Below are 25,334 nucleotides of genomic sequence, written 5' to 3'. Positions count from 1 at the left end.
TTCAATGCCAGGATAAGTACCTACACGGATTCATACGAAGAGAGAATGAACTATTTGTCGCAATATACAACAGGTGAAGCCCACCGAATCGTGAGGGGGTATTCCAACCTTGACGCTAAACTGGGGTATATAGCGGTGTCCGAGGAGTTCGAAGATAGATATGGCGAGACTGATGTTGTATATCAGGCGTACGTAAAAAGGGCACTAGCTTGGCCGAGCATTCGAGCGGACAATCCAAGAGGGCTTGACGATTACGCAATATTTCTTCGTGAATGTCTATATGCCGTAGAAAATGTTCGTGGTGCGGAGGTGTTGAACTATTCTGAAAACATCACACTGTTAGTTTATAAGTTACCCTTTCATCTGCACGATAAGTGGCGCAACATTGTGTACGAAACAAAGGACAGAAACAAGCATGTGACTTTTGGTCAATTTGTGATGTTCGTTCGCAAGGAGGCCAAAAAGGCCATTGATCCAACGTATGGTCGCGATGTGATGCATTCGATTCAATCAGACGCCAAACATACCGCGAAAAAGCCAAGTTCTAGGAAGCATGATCATAAAGCTCTTACTAGTGCCGCTGTGGCTGAAACTGCGGTTAGTTCACAATCCGGTTCCGCGCAAAGTAAACCTAAACAGACAATGACAGCTAATCAGAACAAGAGACTCGCCTTTTCAAGGCCCTGCATTTTTTGTAAGGGCAGCAACCATGCCATGGACAGTTGTGATGAGTTGGCGAAACTAACTTTGAAGGAACGTTACGCTTTCATTAGGGCGCCGGGTCTTTGTTATGGTTGTCTGGTATACAGGCATCAACGTGGCTCTTGCAAACAATGAAATGGCCAGGGCCATTGTGCTCACCTCATGTGGAGGAAAGATGGATAAAGAGCATGGTATTGTGTCATGTAGTGTTAGGTTTGATGTAGGTCCAAGCAATTACAATTTCCCCAAAATGGCCAATTTACAGTACATTCGACCTCTGTGACCTTGAAAAGTAGGTCAAACCAAAGAAGACCCGGGTGACACATTGAATGGTTGTTAGAATTAGATGTACCTATGATATAAAATCGGGCAAGTCATTGCTAGGAATAATGGCATTTTGAAGAATTTAGGATTTGGCAATCATTCAGTACTTCACGGTGTACCACACAAACAACAACCAGAAACTTCGGAGTGTGCTGCTAGATGCTGAAGATGATGACATTGATGTGTTCATAACTGCCCTTGGCATCATGTATCACAAAGTCACTGGCCCATACTGGTTACTTGTTCGCAGCAAGGTGTTATACCTTGATTTCTTCAAATACATTGTGAAGCTTGACACTGCCTTGGAGACCTGGTCAAAGGATGCTACAACCCTCCTTCAGCCTGATACAGTACTCTTCGATGATTTCAAAGTTAATGAAATGGCCAGGGCCATTGTGCTCACCTCATGTGGAGGAAAGATGGATAAAGAGCATGGTCTTGTGTCATGAAGTGTTAGGTTTGATGTAGGTCCAAGCAATTACAATTTCCCCAAAATGGCCAATTTACAGTACATTCGACCTCTGTGACCTTGAAAAGTAGGTCAAATCAAAGAAGACCCGGGTGACACATTGAATGGTTGTTAGAATTAGATGAACCTATGATATAAAATTGGTGCCAATCGGGCAAGTCATTACTAGGAATAATGGCATTTTGAAGAATTTAGGATTTGGCCCCCTCCCTGGAGGCCAAACGGCAAATCAGATCGCACCAAACTTCGGTACCTGAGATCACCTGACCAAGGGGTACATGTGTACTTAATTTGTGATGCAGTTAAGAAACGTGCCATAGTTACGGCCTGACGGCGAATTTACGCCATTTGACCTCTGTGACCTTGACAAGAAGGTCAAATTAAAAACCTGTGCGACATATACTGTATGGTGGTTAGATGTACCCATGATATCAAATTGGTGGCAATCGGGCAAGAAGTTAAGGAATAATCACATTTTTAAGGTTTTTGGATTTTGCCCCCTGGTGGTCAAGTGGTGAATCATATTGGACCAAACTTCGGTCCCTGAGATCACCTGACTAAGGGGTAAATGTGTACCAAATTTGGTATCAATAGTCATTGCAGTTTAGAAACGTGCCATCGTTACATCCTAACGGTCAATTTACACCATTTGACCTGTGTGACCTTGAAAAGGAGGTCAAATCAAAAACCCGGAGGATATATGATGCACCTTTGCTAGAAGTACCTACCATATTTTTTTCAAAATTTCCCGACTACTATTAAGGGAGATATTGCATATTTTCACTTTTAACGTTTGGCCCCCTGGTGGCCAAACCATGAAACGAATCGGACCGAAACTTGGTCTCCAAGGTGTCATTACATAAAGGTACATGTGTACCAAGTTTCAACTCAATAGCTCTAACAGTTACGAAACGTGCCCTGCTAACGGACGACGGACGACGACGGACGACGACGACGACGACGACGACGACGACGACGACGACGACGACGACGACGACGACGACGGACGACGGACGCCACGGTATGGGATAAGCTCACCTCTGCTAAGAGGTGAGCTAAAAACTAAGCTGCGCACATTGCAAACGCTTTCACCCATCAATCCTTCACGTCCAGTCCAGATCTAGTCAGGCTGATGGTACAACCAAGCCATCTGGTGTCACCCTTGGCCTTGCTGCATTACCTAATCGTGATAAGGGGGCCGGGGACAAACGTGATTTTGCAGTAGGCATTGTTCCAGTCCGGGTCAGGTCTAAAAACGGAAATAAGTGCATAGATGCATACGCATTTCTCGATACCGGAAGCACTGCATCTTTCTGTACAGAGGAACTCACGAGATCCTTAAATCTCTCGGGGTGCAAGAAGAAGCTATCCATCCGCACGATGGGCCAAGAGAAACTGCAGGACAGCTACGTCATCTCGGGCCTAGAGGTACTTTGTATGAACGGTGAAAATGCAGCCGACCTGCCACCTGTTTTTACCCAGTCTTGCTTACCAGTAACCAGGAAGGATGTAGTAACCTCTGCGGACATTGAGAAATACTCATACTTGAAGCAAGTACCATTACAGTCATGTGATGGTGATGTAGGACTCTTGATTGGGGTTAATGTTCCCCATGTCATGCAACCGTTGAAGGTCATTCCAAGCCAGGGGAATGGCCCTTATGCTGTGCAGACTATCTTAGGTTGGGTAGTCAACGGTCCTTTAAACACATCAGGGGATGATGATCACTCGTGTTCATCTGCCTTGGTGAACCGGATTTCGGTAAAGACCGTTCAGACTCTAGAGGAACAAGTTCGAGACCACATAAATTATGATTTTAGCGAGCGGGTCATTGACGATCAGGAACAGCCATCCAAGAACGACAAACAGTTTATTAGATCAGTGTCAGAATCAGTTGAGTTCATTGATGGTCATTATGTTATTGGTCTGCCTTTCAAGGATGAAAACGTGCGCATGCCCAATAATCGGCCTCAAGCAGTACAACGCATGGAATCACTGAGGCGAAAATTCCATAAAAGCACTGACTTTCATGAAAGGTACAAAACGTTCATGAACAAACTGTTTGATAATGATTATGCTAGGGTCGCGCCTGAAGACGATATGCAGGAGGGTAAGGTGTGGTACTTGCCGCACCATGGCGTCTTTCATCCGAAGAAAGACAAACTAAGAGTGGTCTTTGATTGTGCAGCTCGCTACGGGGGGACATCGTTAAATGATCAGTTGTTGCAAGGCCCGAACCTTACTAACTCTCTTACTGGAGTCTTACTTAGATTCCGACAGGGGGAAGTGGCGATTACAGCGGACATTGAATCCATGTTCTACAGGGTACGGGTGCCTGCACATAAGGACGCCAATTTTCTACGTTTTTTGTGGTGGCAAGATGGAGATCCAAGCAAGCCGATGATCGAGTGTCAAATGTTGGTGCATATATTTGGTGCGGCTTCATCTCCAAGCTGTTCCAATTATGCTCTGAGGAAAACCGCTGATGACCATAAGGATGGATTTGCTGAAGCAGCCAGCACAATACAGTCCAATTTCTACGTAGACGATTGCCTTAAGTCTGTAGCATCAACTGAGAAAGCCATTGCCTTAGCTGACGACCTGCGTACCATTTGTGATAAAGGAGGGTTCAAGCTGACAGCTTGGATTTCGAACGATAGGGAAGTGATGGCTACAATCCCTAAGGAGCTTTGGGCTAAAGGTGTCAAGGACTTAGATATCAAACAGAACAGCCTGCCGGTGGAACGTGCCTTGGGAGTTCAATGGTGCGTGGAGTCTGACACTTTTAGGTTCAGAATTCAACTTACTGAAAAACCTCCAACAAGTCGTGGGATTTTATCAACCGTATACTCAGTCTACGATCCATTGGGGTTTCTTTCCCCATTCATACTCAAAGCAAAGGCTATTTTGCAGGAACTCTGTAAGCTGAAGCTTGGCTGGGATGACAATGTACCAGAGCCTTACCTTGGTCAGTGGAGAGATTGGTTACAAGATTTGCCCAAGCTGTCAGGGTTCAGCGCAGATCGTTGTGTGAAACCTCAGGGTTTTGGAGAGATAGCCTCCGCCGCTTTACACCATTTTAGTGATGCTTCAGAAACGGGCTATGGTGTCGCCTCTTACCTACGTGCGGTGAATGCAGAAGGACTTGTACATTGCTGCTTGTTCCAGTCTAAGTCACGTGTGGCACCTCTCAAGCAGGTCTCAATAGTGAGGCTTGAGCTAACTGCGGCCACTGTTGCTGTGCGCTTGAACACTATGTTGAGGCGAGAGTTGGAGATCAGTGTTGAGCAATCATACTTTTGGACTGACAGCATGACTGTCGTAAAGTACGTAGTCAATGAAACATCGCGCTTTCAAACTTTTGTCGCCAACAGGCTACAAGTAATTCAGGAAGGTTCCAAGGCTGAGCAGTGGCGGCACGTGCCTGGCAGTCTCAATCCTGCTGACGAGGCCTCTCGAGGACAGAGTGGAGAAAGTTTTGTCCGAAACAAGCGATGGTTGCGAGGTCCTGACTTTCTGAGAGATTCTGAGGAGAGGTGGCCTGTGTTGCCTCCTCTGTCATTGCGCCTAGAAACTGATGACCCGGAAGTGAGAAAATCCCCAGTATCCGTCATGGTTTAGTCAATAGGTGTTACTAGCAACAGTTTTGATGGTGATGATTCGGTGAATAAGCTCATACACCATTTCTCATCCTGGTATGAACTAAAACGAACAGTTGCGTGGATTCTCAGAGTTAAGAAAATGTTACAGAACAGGGTTCGCAATGGAGATTGCTCCTCTGATAAAGCTCCGCTCGGTTTGGAACCATTGACTGTGCAGGAGTTAGAGAGTTCAGAAAGGTCAATTCTAAATTTCGTTCAGCGAAAAGCCTTTGCTGAGGAGTTGGACTCTATCGCCAGTGGAAGACGTAGAGAGTAGCTCAATCAGAAGGTTAGACCCTGTAGTAGACAGTGCTGATGATTTACTGCGCGTCTGAGGACGTCTTGCTAGAGCAGCGCTGCCTCACGGAATGAAACATCCGATCATTCTGCCTAAAAAAACTCATGTTGGTATGCTAATTCTGCGTCAGATCCATAGAGATGTCATGCATGAAGGCAGAAATCACATGCTTTCAAGACTGCGCCAGAGATACTGGTTAAATAATGCTCCTTCAGCGATCCGTCAAGTTATTTCAAAGTGTGTCTTATGTCGGAAACAACGTGCCAAAGTTGGAGAACAGAAAATGGCTGATTTGCCCAGCGAAAGACTAGTTGCAAATGAGCCACCATTCACATCGGTGTCTTGCGACCTGTTTGGTCCTTTTGAAGTCAAAAGGGGCCGATCACGCACAATGGCCAAACGATATGGAGTTATTTTCACGTGCATGACAATCCGAGCTGTGCATATAGAGATTGCGGAATCACTGGATACTGACTCCTTCATGAATGCCTTGCGAAGATTCATTGCGCGGAGGGGTCAAGTACGGAAAATGCGTTCTGACAATGGCTCAAACTTGGTTAGTAGTGAAAAGGAGTTGAAGGCGGCCATTAAAGGATGGAACACTGCGCAGATCAGCAAATGCATGCTCCAACGCAATGTTGACTGGGCCTTTAATCCTCCTTTAGGTTCACATTATGGAGGTGTACACGAGAGATAGATCAGGACAGTCCGAAAATGTTTGTTTGGTGTGCTGAAGGAGCAAAGTGTAACTACTGATGAAGGACTGAGGACAGTCATGTGCGAAGTAGAGGCCATTATCAACGATAGACCTATAACAAGGGCATCAGATCAATGTAATGATTTAGAGGCACTGACGCCTAATCACTTATTGCTGATGAAAGTCACACCAAACTTGCCGCCGGGTTTGTTTAGTAAGGATGACAATTACTGTCGGAGGCGTTGGAGGCAAATCCAGTACCTCGCAGACCTTTTCTGGAAAAGGTGGTCCAAGGAATATCTGACCTTGCTTCAAGAGAGACAGAAGTGGTTGTCTGAGCGTCGAAACATCGCCGTCAATGACATTGTGATTTTAGTGGACAGTCAAGCACCGCGCAACTCTTGGTCACTGGGTAGGGTTCTAGAAGTGATGCCTGATAGACATGGGCACGTTCGCAGTGTTAAGGTCAAAACTCAATCAAATATCTTGGTCAGGCCAATCATAAAACTGTGCGTTATCTTAGAAATGGACTAAGCAACACGTTGGTTGATTGAAGGATGAAATATCCAGGACACTTTAAATCTCTTAATTGGGTAGTGGTGTTTTTAAGAGTGTTGTAATAAATGCTTATACCTTATATTGTATTGTACTTGAATGTTTTGTGAAGACTCACAGTTTATGAGCATTGAGTTTAATTTGATAACCTATAATGTTTAAATGTTTTGGTTAGACTAGGTTCAATCTACTGTTCGGTATGTCTGTTAGAGACAAGTTTAGTTTGGTGGTGAACTATATTTGACGCGCGTCTATAGATTCTGTTATCAACTAAGTTATGGTTTGTTTCTTGGAGATCAGATCAATCTTCTTGGGCAATGTTTGTGAATTAGTGGTTTCTGAGACATTTGAAAGTTGTAGCATTGAACTAAAGTTTATCGCTGTTGCCTTGTGCAAGTAGTTGTTTATGCCATGGTTATCTGGGACTATATTTTGGTATTTGGGATCACATTCTATGTTGAGGTTAAATTGATTGTCTATGGTGATGTTTTGGAACCTTGCATTCTGTGTTTTTCTTCCCAAAATTGGACAAGTTCGTCCCTTTGCTTTATTATCGTTTCTTTAACATTGTATCACTCACTAGGTTTCAGTGAGTTGTTGGTTCCTAAAGATCACTTTAGTATTAAGCAAGCTTGCTGTTTGTAATATCATGTACTTGTATGTATCTTGTCCTTAACTACAGATTTCATGTTGAGTGATCTCTGGTCTCTGGTGTTTGAGTGGTCTCTGGTCTCCGGTCGATATTTGTTTGGTGCAAACTTAAAATGTTGTTGCTATTATTGTAATTGTGTAACACTACACAATTAGGGAGCCGGTATGTAATGGCCATTTTACATTTTCAGTTTAAATTTCCCACACTTCAGCACTTTGTAAGGGACATGGAACCCTAAACTGGTTCTCTGTCCCATCTCTGGATTCCAGGTCACTTTAGTCCTTGTTTTTGGTTGGGAAGACCCCTTTCTGCCTTCTATTCTGTTTTTAGTTCAACATTTCAAGTCCTTTTCTAGATTTATCTTTCTTACTATGTCTTTATTTCTGTGAGGAGCAGTCATTTTTAGCCCTCTAACGCTTGGTAAGTTTGCACAATATGAATAGAAGCTATTTAGGCCATTTGAATTATATTTTGTACTGTATTTAGTTTGGTTAGGAAGGATTTATTCAGTGCCTCTCTTGCCTGTTGTCCTCACCAGCATTTTCAGTTGTGTGTAGGCCCACACCATGTTGTATTATGTAATATTGCTTTAAAGGTCAACTGGGGTGAGCCCTGAAGGACTGTCCTTCTTTGTTATTTAAATTGTGTCTCCCTGATCTAATAGTTTAGTCAGGTGATGTTTTTGTTTACATGTGGTGGGGAATTTGTGTCCTGTATGATACTGTAAAACCGGCCAGGGGACGTTGTGTCCTTATCTTGTCTCTGGTCTCAAACTTCATTTAAATTTGGATTTTCTGTTTTATGTTCACGAGATTTTCTCCGGCTTGTGCATAACCTTCTCTGGTACCCTTTATATCTTTTACACCTTTTATATCTAAACAAGAAAGTGTTTACTATATAATTGTCACTGGTCTCTGGTCCCCTTTCTGATTGTCCTGTGATTTAGATCTTGTTATCATCTTGTGATTTGCATTCTTTGTCAATTATTTGTACTTGTGTTTATTTGTGCTTTTCCTTATTTACAGTAAATCTGCTGCTACTGCTGCCGAATCTACGACTTAGAGATTTTTCTCTGACCGCTCCCACAATGAGGCATGAATAATAACAATGTATTGGCGGGGTTCCCGGAACCAGGAAGTTGACCTCGTCGGCCATTTTTAAACGTTTCTTTAATCTTTTTTTTTTATTGACGTGCCGCATTGTTCGGGACCAGCTGGGTTTATTTATGATGGATTTATTTGATTCGAGCTCCGGATCAGAATTTGAAGGTTTTGCAGATTCAGATATCAATGTTTCTGTAGGAAGTGATGATAGTGACTGGGACTTAGATTTTTATTATAAACATTTTGTGTCGGATGAGGACGATAGCGACAGTGATTTCTCTGGCTTTGAGCCAGTGGAAGACCCGGATGATGGAAAGTAGAAAATTTTACGGCGATTTGTAGAAATTTTTTTCTCTCCAAGTTTGCAGGCCTTGTTCTCAGTTACTGTTCGTTAGAATTCAAAATAAATTACATGAGTTTATGCGGAATTTAATTCTAAGTTACTCCCCAAAATTTTAGCCCTGTACTATGAACAGCAACGGAGATAATATCACTTATGTAAACACTACCTGAAATACGGCCGCGTCAGTGACGCGCGTCAGTGACGCGCTCCCAGGAAACTATATCAGAATAATGACGCTGTGTATTCAGAACTTTGACGCTATGACGCACGCGGGTCTAGCGTATGTAAAGAGTTAACACATGAATTAACCGGCGAATACAGTAAAATGATTTTTTTGGGGTGGAAATTTGAGAAAACAATGATATATGCATAAAAAACAGTTATTTAAGTCAAGTGCATGGTAAATTCAAATGTTGGTGCATATATTTGGTGCGGCTTCATCTCCAAGCTGTTCCAATTATGCTCTGAGGAAAACCGTTGATGACCATAAGGATGGATTTGCTGAAGCAGCCAGCACAATACAGTCCAATTTCTACGTAGACGATTGCCTTAAGTCTGTAGCATCAACTGAGAAAGCCATTGCCTTAGCTGACGACCTGCGTACCATTTGTGATAAAGGAGGGTTCAAGCTGACAGCTTGGATTTCGAACGATAGGGAAGTGATGGCTACAATCCCTAAGGAGCTTTGGGCTAAAGGTGTCAAGGACTTAGATATCAAACAGAACAGCCTGCCGGTGGAACGTGCCTTGGGAGTTCAATGGTGCGTGGAGTCTGACACTTTTAGGTTCAGAATTCAACTTACTGAAAAACCTCCAACAAGTCGTGGGATTTTATCAACCGTATACTCAGTCTACGATCCATTGGGGTTTCTTTCCCCATTCATACTCAAAGCAAAGGCTATTTTGCAGGAACTCTGTAAGCTGAAGCTTGGCTGGGATGACAATGTACCAGAGCCTTACCTTGGTCAGTGGAGAGATTGGTTACAAGATTTGCCCAAGCTGTCAGGGTTCAGCGCAGATCGTTGTGTGAAACCTCAGGGTTTTGGAGAGATAGCCTCCGCCGCTTTACACCATTTTAGTGATGCTTCAGAAACGGGCTATGGTGTCGCCTCTTACCTACGTGCGGTGAATGCAGAAGGACTTGTACATTGCTGCTTGTTCCAGTCTAAGTCACGTGTGGCACCTCTCAAGCAGGTCTCAATAGTGAGGCTTGAGCTAACTGCGGCCACTGTTGCTGTGCGCTTGAACACTATGTTGAGGCGAGAGTTGGAGATCAGTGTTGAGCAATCATACTTTTGGACTGACAGCATGACTGTCGTAAAGTACGTAGTCAATGAAACATCGCGCTTTCAAACTTTTGTCGCCAACAGGCTACAAGTAATTCAGGAAGGTTCCAAGGCTGAGCAGTGGCGGCACGTGCCTGGCAGTCTCAATCCTGCTGACGAGGCCTCTCGAGGACAGAGTGGAGAAAGTTTTGTCCGAAACAAGCGATGGTTGCGAGGTCCTGACTTTCTGAGAGATTCTGAGGAGAGGTGGCCTGTGTTGCCTCCTCTGTCATTGCGCCTAGAAACTGATGACCCGGAAGTGAGAAAATCCCCAGTATCCGTCATGGTTTAGTCAATAGGTGTTACTAGCAACAGTTTTGATGGTGATGATTCGGTGAATAAGCTCATACACCATTTCTCATCCTGGTATGAACTAAAACGAACAGTTGCGTGGATTCTCAGAGTTAAGAAAATGTTACAGAACAGGGTTCGCAATGGAGATTGCTCCTCTGATAAAGCTCCGCTCGGTTTGGAACCATTGACTGTGCAGGAGTTAGAGAGTTCAGAAAGGTCAATTCTAAATTTCGTTCAGCGAAAAGCCTTTGCTGAGGAGTTGGACTCTATCGCCAGTGGAAGACGTAGAGAGTAGCTCAATCAGAAGGTTAGACCCTGTAGTAGACAGTGCTGATGATTTACTGCGCGTCTGAGGACGTCTTGCTAGAGCAGCGCTGCCTCACGGAATGAAACATCCGATCATTCTGCCTAAAAAAACTCATGTTGGTATGCTAATTCTGCGTCAGATCCATAGAGATGTCATGCATGAAGGCAGAAATCACATGCTTTCAAGACTGCGCCAGAGATACTGGTTAAATAATGCTCCTTCAGCGATCCGTCAAGTTATTTCAAAGTGTGTCTTATGTCGGAAACAACGTGCCAAAGTTGGAGAACAGAAAATGGCTGATTTGCCCAGCGAAAGACTAGTTGCAAATGAGCCACCATTCACATCGGTGTCTTGCGACCTGTTTGGTCCTTTTGAAGTCAAAAGGGGCCGATCACGCACAATGGCCAAACGATATGGAGTTATTTTCACGTGCATGACAATCCGAGCTGTGCATATAGAGATTGCGGAATCACTGGATACTGACTCCTTCATGAATGCCTTGCGAAGATTCATTGCGCGGAGGGGTCAAGTACGGAAAATGCGTTCTGACAATGGCTCAAACTTGGTTAGTAGTGAAAAGGAGTTGAAGGCGGCCATTAAAGGATGGAACACTGCGCAGATCAGCAAATGCATGCTCCAACGCAATGTTGACTGGGCCTTTAATCCTCCTTTAGGTTCACATTATGGAGGTGTACACGAGAGATAGATCAGGACAGTCCGAAAATGTTTGTTTGGTGTGCTGAAGGAGCAAAGTGTAACTACTGATGAAGGACTGAGGACAGTCATGTGCGAAGTAGAGGCCATTATCAACGATAGACCTATAACAAGGGCATCAGATCAATGTAATGATTTAGAGGCACTGACGCCTAATCACTTATTGCTGATGAAAGTCACACCAAACTTGCCGCCGGGTTTGTTTAGTAAGGATGACAATTACTGTCGGAGGCGTTGGAGGCAAATCCAGTACCTCGCAGACCTTTTCTGGAAAAGGTGGTCCAAGGAATATCTGACCTTGCTTCAAGAGAGACAGAAGTGGTTGTCTGAGCGTCGAAACATCGCCGTCAATGACATTGTGATTTTAGTGGACAGTCAAGCACCGCGCAACTCTTGGTCACTGGGTAGGGTTCTAGAAGTGATGCCTGATAGACATGGGCACGTTCGCAGTGTTAAGGTCAAAACTCAATCAAATATCTTGGTCAGGCCAATCATAAAACTGTGCGTTATCTTAGAAATGGACTAAGCAACACGTTGGTTGATTGAAGGATGAAATATCCAGGACACTTTAAATCTCTTAATTGGGTAGTGGTGTTTTTAAGAGTGTTGTAATAAATGCTTATACCTTATATTGTATTGTACTTGAATGTTTTGTGAAGACTCACAGTTTATGAGCATTGAGTTTAATTTGATAACCTATAATGTTTAAATGTTTTGGTTAGACTAGGTTCAATCTACTGTTCGGTATGTCTGTTAGAGACAAGTTTAGTTTGGTGGTGAACTATATTTGACGCGCGTCTATAGATTCTGTTATCAACTAAGTTATGGTTTGTTTCTTGGAGATCAGATCAATCTTCTTGGGCAATGTTTGTGAATTAGTGGTTTCTGAGACATTTGAAAGTTGTAGCATTGAACTAAAGTTTATCGCTGTTGCCTTGTGCAAGTAGTTGTTTATGCCATGGTTATCTGGGACTATATTTTGGTATTTGGGATCACATTCTATGTTGAGGTTAAATTGATTGTCTATGGTGATGTTTTGGAACCTTGCATTCTGTGTTTTTCTTCCCAAAATTGGACAAGTTCGTCCCTTTGCTTTATTATCGTTTCTTTAACATTGTATCACTCACTAGGTTTCAGTGAGTTGTTGGTTCCTAAAGATCACTTTAGTATTAAGCAAGCTTGCTGTTTGTAATATCATGTACTTGTATGTATCTTGTCCTTAACTACAGATTTCATGTTGAGTGATCTCTGGTCTCTGGTGTTTGAGTGGTCTCTGGTCTCCGGTCGATATTTGTTTGGTGCAAACTTAAAATGTTGTTGCTATTATTGTAATTGTGTAACACTACACAATTAGGGAGCCGGTATGTAATGGCCATTTTACATTTTCAGTTTAAATTTCCCACACTTCAGCACTTTGTAAGGGACATGGAACCCTAAACTGGTTCTCTGTCCCATCTCTGGATTCCAGGTCACTTTAGTCCTTGTTTTTGGTTGGGAAGACCCCTTTCTGCCTTCTATTCTGTTTTTAGTTCAACATTTCAAGTCCTTTTCTAGATTTATCTTTCTTACTATGTCTTTATTTCTGTGAGGAGCAGTCATTTTTAGCCCTCTAACGCTTGGTAAGTTTGCACAATATGAATAGAAGCTATTTAGGCCATTTGAATTATATTTTGTACTGTATTTAGTTTGGTTAGGAAGGATTTATTCAGTGCCTCTCTTGCCTGTTGTCCTCACCAGCATTTTCAGTTGTGTGTAGGCCCACACCATGTTGTATTATGTAATATTGCTTTAAAGGTCAACTGGGGTGAGCCCTGAAGGACTGTCCTTCTTTGTTATTTAAATTGTGTCTCCCTGATCTAATAGTTTAGTCAGGTGATGTTTTTGTTTACATGTGGTGGGGAATTTGTGTCCTGTATGATACTGTAAAACTGGCCAGGGGACGTTGTGTCCTTATCTTGTCTCTGGTCTCAAACTTCATTTAAATTTGGATTTTCTGTTTTATGTTCACGAGATTTTCTCCGGCTTGTGCATAACCTTCTCTGGTACCCTTTATATCTTTTACACCTTTTATATCTAAACAAGAAAGTGTTTACTATATAATTGTCACTGGTCTCTGGTCCCCTTTCTGATTGTCCTGTGATTTAGATCTTGTTATCATCTTGTGATTTGCATTCTTTGTCAATTATTTGTACTTGTGTTTATTTGTGCTTTTCCTTATTTACAGTAAATCTGCTGCTACTGCTGCCGAATCTACGACTTAGAGATTTTTCTCTGACCGCTCCCACAATGAGGCATGAATAATAACAATGTATTGGCGGGGTTCCCGGAACCAGGAAGTTGACCTCGTCGGCCATTTTTAAACGTTTCTTTAATCTTTTTTTTTTATTGACGTGCCGCATTGTTCGGGACCAGCTGGGTTTATTTATGATGGATTTATTTGATTCGAGCTCCGGATCAGAATTTGAAGGTTTTGCAGATTCAGATATCAATGTTTCTGTAGGAAGTGATGATAGTGACTGGGACTTAGATTTTTATTATAAACATTTTGTGTCGGATGAGGACGATAGCGACAGTGATTTCTCTGGCTTTGAGCCAGTGGAAGACCCGGATGATGGAAAGTAGAAAATTTTACGGCGATTTGTAGAAATTTTTTTCTCTCCAAGTTTGCAGGCCTTGTTCTCAGTTACTGTTCGTTAGAATTCAAAATAAATTACATGAGTTTATGCGGAATTTAATTCTAAGTTACTCCCCAAAATTTTAGCCCTGTACTATGAACAGCAACGGAGATAATATCACTTATGTAAACACTACCTGAAATACGGCCGCGTCAGTGACGCGCGTCAGTGACGCGCTCCCAGGAAACTATATCAGAATAATGACGCTGTGTATTCAGAACTTTGACGCTATGACGCACGCGGGTCTAGCGTATGTAAAGAGTTAACACATGAATTAACCGGCGAATACAGTAAAATGATTTTTTTGGGGTGGAAATTTGAGAAAACAATGATATATGCATAAAAAACAGTTATTTAAGTCAAGTGCATGGTAAATTTATCAAAAAAACCAAAAGATTTTGAAAAAATAGCAAAAATGGGTACCCCTAAAACAAAAACACTTCGTTTAAACACTTCTAATTAGTCGATTGGCACCGAATGTTGTCTAATTATAAGATCTATGTACTGTTAACAAAATGTGTTAAAATCATACAATTTGGAGAGGGTTTCAGTGGTTTTTCAAAGCATTCTTTATTTTAGCTCAAATATCAGCACTTATTCCCTTTGGAGTCCTTTGTTTAAACCCTTCTATTCTTATTAGTCGATTGGCACCGAATGTTGTCTAATTATAAGATCTATGTACTGTTAACAAAATGTGTTAAAATCATACAATTTGGATAGGGTTTCAGTGGTATTCAAAGCATTCTTTATTTTAGCTCAAATATCAGCACTTATTCCCTTTGGAGTCCTTTGTTTAAACCCTTCTATTCTTATTAGTCGATTGGCACCGAATGTTGTCCAATTATAAGATCTATGTACTGTTAACAAAATGTGTTAAAATGATACAATTTAGATAGGGTTTCAGTGGTTTTTCAAGGCATTCTTTATTTTAGCTCAGATATCAGCACTTATTCCCTTTTGAGTCGAGGCCCATGGGATCTTTGTGTGATGTCCTCCTCCTCCCAATGATGTTACTGAGACAACGCCAGAGGTTATTGTCATTGCAACCGGTGAACCTTCCACCTCCTCATTGTGAGCAATTATGCCACTGGTCTCGAGATTCATCTTACATCCAATGACTGATAGCTTTAGTCTGGTTTCTCAATGGTGTGGTGAATACCATGCCAGAGGGTGTGTCAATTGTATGACCATTACTTCATCAGTAAGTTGAACAACGAAATATATGTTATAACCAATTTATTCAAAACAATTCATAATTTTGCCTCATATTATTATTTGTATTGATGTAAAATAAATACAAAATACAACATTCAACAAGCTTATCAGTGCATACACGCAATTTGCCCTATGGGACCTTGAAATGTATATCACACGACTGAATCTATAATCAGTTCAATGCTAAAACTTCACACAACTTCCCCACGGCTAACGTCAAAAGCGTGGTGCCATAGATCAACAGTATTGGAATTTAAGTTTGTTTGAGCACCTTTGGGCTATCAGAATTTCCGACTATTCTCTGTGCATTCGCACAACTCATCCACTTTTGACTCTGTCACATCTGACATCAGGTATTGCGAGAACGGCAGATTGCGATGCGTCTGAGAGACTGGAGTCAATCGACATGGAGTCCATCTTCTCTAGGCAAGTACCAGGCTACTTGGATGCTATGGCATGTGGTGGAGTTGACAACCAGGTTAAAAGTCTGGTGGTGACTTAGGATGAAGGTCTGTCTGGCAAGCGCTTGTGGAAAGGTGCCCTCTTCTGTAAACAAAGAAAAGTTGGGATGATCACTGTTGTTTCCAGAGCATATTGCTTTGGTTTCTAGAGTACTTGACACCTCAATCTGATCTACGACCATTCCGTTGTCCTAACCTCTCTGAGAAGCAAAGCTTACTACCCGGGAGTGACCAATAACCCAACTGGTGTCTAACTTTAACAAAGTGGCATTTTACAGAGACTAGGTGTAGCGCCTATGATCCCATACCCTTAGTCCAACCTACAAGCTAAGACCTCATCACCTCTCTACTTGATAACTTACCTTCTTGTATTTGAACATTTCAGTAGTTTCTCGCCTCAAAGATGACCGCATAGATGAGGCCTCTGCTGAGCAGATGGTCGTCTGACGTATAATAACTGTTGATCTTGTCCTTGGGCTTGCTACCTGGCCACTATGTCTCTAGGTAGCTGCCGGGCGGGCACCACCAGATGTGGACAGAGACCATCTCAGGCTGAGGAAGAGACAAAGATACAAACATTAGACTAAATTAACTCATACATGTAAATCAGAGGGGTTTTCAGAACTCGATACCTTTCGTCCAATCAGCAGTAACAACCCACCAACTCTGGAACACTTCAAAATAGTGATTATATGACACTCACATCAGATAAGCCTACTATTACCATCGATAGGAAATTTTTCTGGTAGAAACGGCAAAAAGATTTCAATAGACCATATTCCTCCGTTAGACATTGCACGTGTCGCAGTGGTTCTTTACGTCGCCGCGCACGTGGCGGCGCCACATGACTGGACATTGTTCAGCTTCGCGTCGTTTTCTCTCTCTTTTTGCAGTTAATTTTACTCTCACATTTCACTTAATTTCTTAATACACACTGAAAATGTGTTCAATTTTTCAAGTCACATTTGTAGTTTACATCAAGTCGATCCCGTATAACAAAAGTGTCGAAAAAATTCCACCAGGTCTGTCCTTTTTCGACTTCACCGGCGAGGCGTCAGTGTTACCATCGGGTATCATTGAGACCCTAGTTCACTCACCTCGGGCACCTTTCTTTGTTAGGTCTGATTTATATGCCATCTTCTTGAAGCAAAAAGCAAAAAAATGAACTGACCTTTGAAATAATTCAAAAGCAACGCAGAATTCGTACACTAGAAACAAAAATATCAACACTAAAGGAGGACTACAACAAAATAAAGAAAAGAGTGGGTCACTTCAATCCTCGGAATGTAAGAAAAAGAGACAAGTTAGCGAAAACTAGGGCTGAACAGTTTAAGATAACCTCTAAAGAACTTCGTGAAAAAGATGATGAAATTGCAGGACTCACTGTAAAGTTAGAGCAACTGACAGAAGACGGGGCCCTTGCTCATCAGCAGTTTTTAAATGACCAAATAAATGCTGTAGGACAGTTGAAAAACAAACTAATCAAAGCACGTAAATCCAGAAACCATTTCAAACGGAAGGTAGCGATATTGAAATCAAACAGAACATTGGGCCTACACAGCACAGAAACTAACACACAACTGAAAAAAAAATTGAAGGAAAAAGATGATCAGATAATGTACCTTGAATCAGTCCACGATCCTGAGCACGAGACATTTCCTGACTTGAAGGATAAGTCTGGTTGTTACAGTGAAAATGTTCGAATGTGTGTAATGGAGTTGACTGGCTTAGAGGTGGCAAATGACAAAGTACCACAGGTTATCATCTGTGTGAGCCAATACATTGCAGGTCGACACCTTCAAAAAGCTGATGTCCAAAATCCTACTACTGTACGAGCCATAGGTCAATATGTAGCCAAACGCTTTATTGCGGAGCAGCTCAAGGAGAGTACGAATTGGGGTTTGTGCAAAGATGGAACGACTCGTAAAAAAAGGAAAATTTTGGACACTTCCATCACTCTGAGTTCCGGAGATATCATTAGCCTTGGTTTTACCAGAGTGGCCCACGAGACAGGCGAGGCTATTGCTGGTACCTCAAAGGACGCTTTAACGGAAATAGCTGAAATGCAGGCACATGATGACACTGGTCTGACATCAGAATCCTTTATTGAGGAGCATGGACTAAACAAACTTAGCTATTTCATGAGTGACAGAGCCGCTAATGAGAAAAAGAGCAATAGACTTCTTAATGAATGGAAGCAGGAGACATTACAAACGGAGGAGGACCAGCAGACTGTCCACAGTTTTCACTGCAGTGTGCATGTGCTCTTGGGGTTTCATTCCAATACAGTTGCAGCACTGAAGCCTCTTGAAGCTGAAATTTCAGAAGAACTTGGTCATGGCCTTGGAATGAAAGGAAAGGACATGTTCAAAGACTGGAAATCCAAACCTGCGGTTGAGCGGATAGCACTGTCAGCATCCCAAATATTTGGGCCAGAGGGGGACTACCTTAGGTTGCGTGACAAATGGGAGGCACACTGTCAACATGAGAATATAAAATCCCTGGCCAAGTGGTGAATCCGAGACTTGTGGTTCCAAGCTTGTAGAGTCTAGGTGAAAATGATAGTGAAGAAACGTGCCACTCCATGACAATGGTGAATATATTTTTAACTTTGACCTCAGTGACCCTGACAGGTAGGTCAAATAACAAACCAGGGTGATATGTGATGTAGACACATCCACCCGACCATAACAATTTCATCACTGTTACACTACAGCAATCGGCAAAAAACGATTTCCAAGATGGCCGCCTAATTAAATCTATGGCACCAAATAAATAAAAAAATGAAGAAAATGTAAGATTTAACTCAGAAAAGAAAAAAGGAAAAGATGAAAAATAAAAATATTTTTGGCTGTCCTTGACCGGGGTTTGAACTCACGACCTTTGGATTGCCACAATACGAGGAAAAACCCACAAAACATGCAATTTCGGCCATATTTGAATTCCGATCTGGCTGAAACTTGGCATACAAATAGTGGCTTCTTAGATGCATCATTACACAAAATTAAAACTCTTTACATTGAACACCGACAAAACGTACCAAGAACGGTAAAGTTTTCAACTTTGACCTCTGTGAACTTGAAAGGTGGGTAAAATCAAAAACCCGTAAGATATGTGATGTATCCTTGCTAGGAGTACCTACCATGAAACTTTTATCAAAAACAAATCAGTAATAAGCGAGAAATCACACTTTTTGAGTTTTGAGTTTGGGCCCCTGGTGGCCAAGTCAATAATCAGACCGAACCAAAATTCAGTGTAAAAGGTCAACTGACCTAGGGGGTCATTTGTTCAAAGTTTCAAGTTCATAACTGTTGCGGTTGAGAAATGTGCCATAGTTACACTCAAACGGCAAATTTACGCCATTTGACCTCTGCGACCTTAAAAAGTAGGTCAAATCCGAAAAATCGTGCAACATCTGAGGTAACCTTGCTAGGGGTCCCTGCCATAAAAATTTCATCAAAAACAATTTGCTAATAAGCAGGCTATTGCACTTCTTACTTTTTCTGTTTTGGCCCCCTGGTGGCAAAGTCAAGAATCAGATCAGGCTGAAATTCAGCACCAGAGGTTATCTGATATAGGGGGTTATATGTACCAAGTTTCAAGCTCATAGCTTTGGTGGTTGAGAAACGTGCCATAGTTACACTCAAACGGCCAATTCACGCCATTTGACCTCTGCGACCTTGAAAAGTAGATCAAATTAAAAACCCGTAAGATATATGATGTATCCTTGCTACGAGTACCTACCACAAAAGTTTTATCGAAAACAAGTCACTAATAAGCGAGATATCACACTTTTTAGATATCCACATTTGGCCCCCTGGTGGCCAAGTAGAGAATCAGATCGGACAGAAATTTAGTGTCACGGGTCATCTGACCTAGGGAGTCATGTGTACAAAGTTTTAAGTTCATAGGCCTAGCGGTTAAAAAACGTGCCACTGTTTTTGAACTAGGATACGACGAACAACGACGACGGACGACTGACACTGCAGTATTGCATAGACTCCCCTACGGTGAGCCAAAAAGTGAAAACAGATCATATCATATTCCTTGGGATAAATTAAAATAGGAGTGCGGGAACAAGGTTTTTTAGCAGGAGGAAAGCGAGAACATTTTGCGCCGTTGTATTCCGATTTGGCTGGTTAGTGGTGAAATCTGCTTTTAATTTTGCAAATTAACATATTCGTTTTTCTAGTTCTAACGTTGTCTGAATGAAAGATGCTTTCCCAATGCTTGACTGGTCTGGCAAGAGACATTGCCAGGAAAACGTGACGTCATTTTGGCCATTCTTCTTACCGCACGCCCTCTCTCTCCGTAAAAGTTCCTGACATGGTGTGAAGTGGGAGGGCGCACAATGGGAACCACACTGCCGCGATCTTAATAGTTTCTATTTATAGAATTCAGCAGCAGAGATTTTAGGCACGGAAAAAATGGATTAACTCGGCTAATCTCAATGGATTTTACCCAGGAATGTTTTCAAGGCGAGAGAAACATCTGATTTAAGTACTGCGCTTATTAGATTTCATGTTCAGGCCGAAGATTGGCCTAAAACTTGGACGAAAAGAGTGCATTATCGAGTGTTGGAGAGGTCACGTGATTGGACAACAAACCTGAACAAAGTTTTCGTGCTTTTAGCTGTCAACATCAATGGCTATAATATACTCCTACAGAATAGTAGAACTAATAGAATTAATTTCCGAAGTTTCCAATAGTTTGAACACAAATCAAAACATCGCCTATCAGCTGGACTCAGATCTGCATAAATAACGATAAATAATGAGGTCGTCGCTTCAATTTTGCAAAGAAAGTTGACTCCATTCGAAGGTTGTTTTGACCAAATTCTGTTGAACTCATCGTTGTGAGGGCATTTGAACACATTCTCGTTGATCTTTTCTATAAACGTTTAAAGTTTCGTACCAAAATACGTTTCCGTAAAGGCTTAAAAAGAAAATTTTTCACTTACAAAATCATCGCTCCGGTAGAAATAAAAAGGTTACCGCCATTTTCTTGATGATAGTACTCCAGGTAACCGGCGGAAAATTTAAAGCGGGGTCATCCGGGGTCAAACAACAGTTTTGCTCACTACCGCCAACTGGTGATATAAATCGACACTAATCTATTTTATATCAAAACTTCTGTATCATGAAGACCTTTTCAACTTTATTTCAAGCTTTTATCTGCTGGAATAGAGCGTCAAAAAATTGTTTTTTTCATTTACACATTTTGCCCCCTGGGGAGCTGAATTTGAGTCGAATCGCCCAAATTTTTTTCCGTAAGCAACATTTTCTGCGGTGTTTATAAGCAAGACTAGATTTGAAGTGCCTCGGTTGTATGATTACAAAATGCCCAACTTTGTCTACAGATGGCTAGATGGAAGGATGGCAGGGTGGGTGGAAGGACGGACACCAATCGAATAGCTATTTGACTAGCTCCGCTGACTTTTTCAGCTCAGCTAAAAAAGAGAAGAATTCTGTCAATTTACTCTTTTTAGAAAAATTCCAATAATGAATGAATTATAAAGGCAAAATTTTGCCCTGTGGTTGCTACTAGTTTCCACATGAACAGATTCAATAACTTTTATCTTGGTGCTGCAACCTTACTGTATCATGCTGAAGAAATAGAGCAGTTCCTGAGTGACTACAGAGATGATTTGAATAAGAAATTGGAAAGTGTTCTAGCAGATTGTAGATACTCAGAATTGAAAGGTCTTATCAGAGCACTTGGTATTATATACTACAAAGTTACTGCACCTTTCTGGGAAATGCTGCAGGGTGGGGTCCAGTATGTGGACCAATATCTGTATGTACAGCAGATGCTGACCAAATTTCGACAGTGGGCTGAAGATTCTGAATCGTTGATGGCAAAAGATGGTGATGGCATTTTTACTGATTTCCCTCCCAAGAAAGATGAAATTTTTGATGTATTATTCTCAGAAACTGAAAGCTCGGATGCCAGAACCAAATCAACATTGGAGAGATTGATGATTGGGTTCATTGAGGTTACTGAACGACAGCTATCTGATTTTCTCCCAGGTGGAAAGTTTGGAAAAGAGTCAGACCCAGATTTCAGGGAAAAAATGCGACCCCAAGTTCACCTATTGTTTTAGTGGAAAGTGCATTGATGAATACCCTGAAAGTAGTTTTCCACTCCACGAAATTCAAAGTTTTATTTGTTTATCAGCAATACAACTTATACCACAATAAAGATCTCTTCCTCACCTTTCCAATGATGTCATACTTTATGTCATTGATTTTGTATAACCCATGATAAAGTTAAGTTTAATCCACCTATAATTCTTCGTTTTTGTTATTTTAATCAGCTCTTCAGGAGCTGAACTTTTGAGGTCATGCCCTATGACCTCTTTGCGCTGCGCATTGATTGGCTAGAATATTAAATGAATGGTGTCAGTTTTTTCCTATCTTACACTTTTACAGATAATGAAGATGATGGTTCTCTACAACGACTGAAGTCTGCTTTCTTCCACACTGGTCGTGGTAGACCCCCAAAGCTGCCTGTTTACAACACATTGGGTGAGGTCAAGTCTCGAGTAAAATTGGATTGAGTAAAAGTTGAGTTTACTTTTAGTTAACATGAACTCTTTACCCCAGGTTCAGGTTAACTCTGAGTAAACTCGGAGTATACTCAAAGTTAACCCAGAGTATACTCAAAGTTAACCCTGATATAACCCTGGAGTAATTCCCAGTAATTGCCTTACCAGGAACAGATTCCATGAATCCTGAATCTGAGAATCTATGTATTAGTAGGCTACATGCAGTAGACCAGTTTCATGCTTCACACAGAGCTGTCTACAATACTCAATAGATTTATTTGAAGATGGATAAGGGGAAAAAGAGATTTCGTTGGACTGAAAAGAAGATGCTGTCCAGTTTGAATTACCTCAGGGAGAACCATAACAAGTTCAAGCTAGCGAAGAGGCACCAGACACTTACTGACTTTTTCAATGATGTGGGTGCTCTCTTTGATGTAGCAGGAACTGTTGTAGAGAACATGGTAAAGAATCTTGCCAAGGAATTTCGTACAGTTATCAAGGAAAGCATGCAGTCCGGGGCTGGTACGGATGAATTACGACCAGATTTGAAGTTGCGAGATTCTGAGGAACTTTTTACATGTTTTCAGTCTTATTATGACTTGTATTTTCCGAAGGGAGGAGCAGCCCGTCCAGGCGTTGTTATCACACCAACCTCTGGTATTGTGAGGCCGGTACAACTTTTCAAATCGGGGAACAAACGATCCATCAGTCCCTGCTCATCAGTAGGTGTAGATGACACAGCGTTCGAGGATGACGATGAACCTATGGAGGTACCCAACTTTGGTTCTGCTGCATGCAGTAGCCGCAGTTCCACGCCTCCCCCTACCCAATCGAATAAGAAAGCAAAACAGATGTACTGGAGTCGGCTGTTAATGTACAAGAGCAATACATCGAAGTACTCAAGAAGCAGAACGAAATCCTTCTGATGCTTGTTGGAGAAGTTCGCCTAATCAGGGAAGCAGTCGCTCATACTAGTGGATTCCAGTTTCACGATGATGATCATAATTTAGTGTGAAATCATTCAGAGACTAAAACAGAGTGAATCAGAAGAAAGACTTTTATAGCATAGACTATCATAATTTTTAAATTCAGGGACCAAACAACAGAACATTAGTCATGAAAACTTAGGCTTCGATACAGTCATGGTGAAGGGACTTCTCATAAAGGACAAGTCTAGTCCTGATGTTGCCAGTAGTAGGGCACTTGTATTGCAGTTGTAACCGTGAGGTTTAAGACAATTTGATTTTTAGCCTAACAGTAATTTTTGCATTTTGTGATGAGTAAAAGCAGAGTCTTTCTATACAAGGGTCTGGTCACCGGCAACTTTCCTTTGATCACACGGCTCTCTCGGGCAATTAACTGGAGCCAGATGAAGCCCTTTAATTTTTTCTTAAATTTTGCGCAAACGTCGTAAGTCAGTTCTATCAACTTCCGATGGTGGCGCGCTTTTTCGCCGAAGCTCACCGAGTTTCTCCGAACCGTTCCGAATGAGGAAGACACTAACAACAAAAATGGCGGACGAGGGAGTTGTCTTTCAAGATTTTCCGGTTAATTGTTCCTGTCTTCTGATTGGATGTCCTTAGATGTCTAGTGAAGACAAGGGCATATTTTCTGAAGTAATGAGACGTGGTTGTGACTGTCCCCATAGCAAGTGGTTCTTAATTCCATTGGAGGGACAGGATAAACATGGGACAACACATGCTGTGCCATAGTATACAGTCTTGCAGTTGTTGGGAGGCCAAGCAGCTGGCTAAATCGAGTTGTGCTCAGGTCCGTTTTGGCAATGTCTTTCTACACAAACATACCATGATACTGGTCTTTGTCTCCCGAGGTCATTGAACAACCTTCAGGTATATCTGGGAGGGATCATAGGCAACAGAATACTAAGTATCACGGTTGTGACCGTCTCCTCAGCAACAACCGGTCATACAGAATTTACATCTTCTGGTAGGGAGTACTAAAGTTGTCGTCCTGTTTGTTGCCGAGTTCATCTGCCATCCAAAAGCAATACGGGTGTACCATTACCAGAACCAGTAAAAAAATCAATACAATTTGATTTACATAAAAACATTTTATTACCAGGTAATACCAGAAACATAAAGTGAAGTAAAAACACTGACGCCTTCGGTAACCTATCATCTTTCTTGCTCTTGGGACGTGTAAACCTGGACCTTGAACCCTTTTTCTTATTCGGCATGATGGAACCAGACCTAAAGTGAAGAAGTGAAACAGCATAATTTATAACTGGTAAATAAAACAACAAAAATTACAACTGGTAAATAAAACAACAGAGTGAATAAGTTCATTTCATCAGGTGACTCAAATCAGGAATTACAATTATAAGGCCCAGGCCTACTTAAGTTAGGTTAAAAAACAAATTAACAAATACAAATACAACACAAGCTGTTGTGTTATTGTTTACAAAAGTTATCAACACATGACATACATTGCAGGGAGCCGAGAAATAATGAGTAATGCAGGTAATGTAAACCACACACATAACACAACAGTGGATTTGAGTACTTTTGAGTATAATGCTTTGCATGACATTTTATTTCAACCTGTCATCGAACCTTTTCTAGTATCTGTCATGACCTGTGCATGAAGCCATATACATCCGGGTACTCTACACACTGAACCGCTGAATGACAGAACCAATTTGAGGAAAACGGGACCAATTTGTAATAATAATAACTCAAAATTAAAAACTTAAAAAGGTACAAGAGTTGATTATTTAGTAAGAAGACAGTTATATCTAATTAGCAAATGTACTATGATAATGAAATTTGCACGATAAACATGCTAACTGCTAATAGGTACCGGCATCCACTAGGCAAACCTATAGGAAAGTGTGAGAATGTGCTCAAAATGTCTTATGTTCAACTTGCTTGTTCTCTAAATCTGTAAATCATAATCACTTACTTTTTTCACAGAAATAAAGTTTAATCCTTCTTCTTTTCATTCATATAAGTCTTGTGTTGATTCCTTTTTAAACCCACAGTGAAATAATCCA

The 25,334-nt window shown here is 41.6% G+C and overlaps 1 protein-coding gene and 1 long non-coding RNA gene across 2 annotated transcripts in view; one reads left to right on the top strand and one right to left on the bottom strand.

The window, feature by feature from the left end:
* Positions 1-9,194: 9,194 nt before the first annotated feature.
* On the top strand, positions 9,195-10,400 carry LOC135489536 (uncharacterized). Its single transcript, XM_064774929.1, has one exon. It carries the CDS (start codon positions 9,195-9,197, stop codon positions 10,398-10,400), a length of 1,206 nt encoding a protein of 401 aa, XP_064630999.1.
* Positions 10,401-15,382: 4,982 nt separating this feature from the next.
* LOC135489005 (uncharacterized) overlaps positions 15,383-25,334 on the bottom strand; it is a 56,304-nt gene continuing 46,352 nt past the window's right edge. The window contains exons 3-4 of the long non-coding RNA XR_010447086.1: positions 16,137-16,326; positions 15,383-15,859 (exon numbers count right to left, since the gene is read on the bottom strand). This is a non-coding gene — a long non-coding RNA (uncharacterized LOC135489005). The remainder of the gene's footprint in view (positions 15,860-16,136; positions 16,327-25,334) is intronic.

Source organism: Lineus longissimus, chromosome 6 (assembly GCF_910592395.1).
Source record: "Lineus longissimus chromosome 6, tnLinLong1.2, whole genome shotgun sequence".
In the NCBI taxonomy this organism is placed as follows: Eukaryota; Metazoa; Nemertea; class Pilidiophora; order Heteronemertea; family Lineidae; genus Lineus; species Lineus longissimus.
The sequence above is the reverse complement of the archived record's forward strand: the minus strand, read 5'-3'. Positions and strand labels throughout refer to the sequence as shown.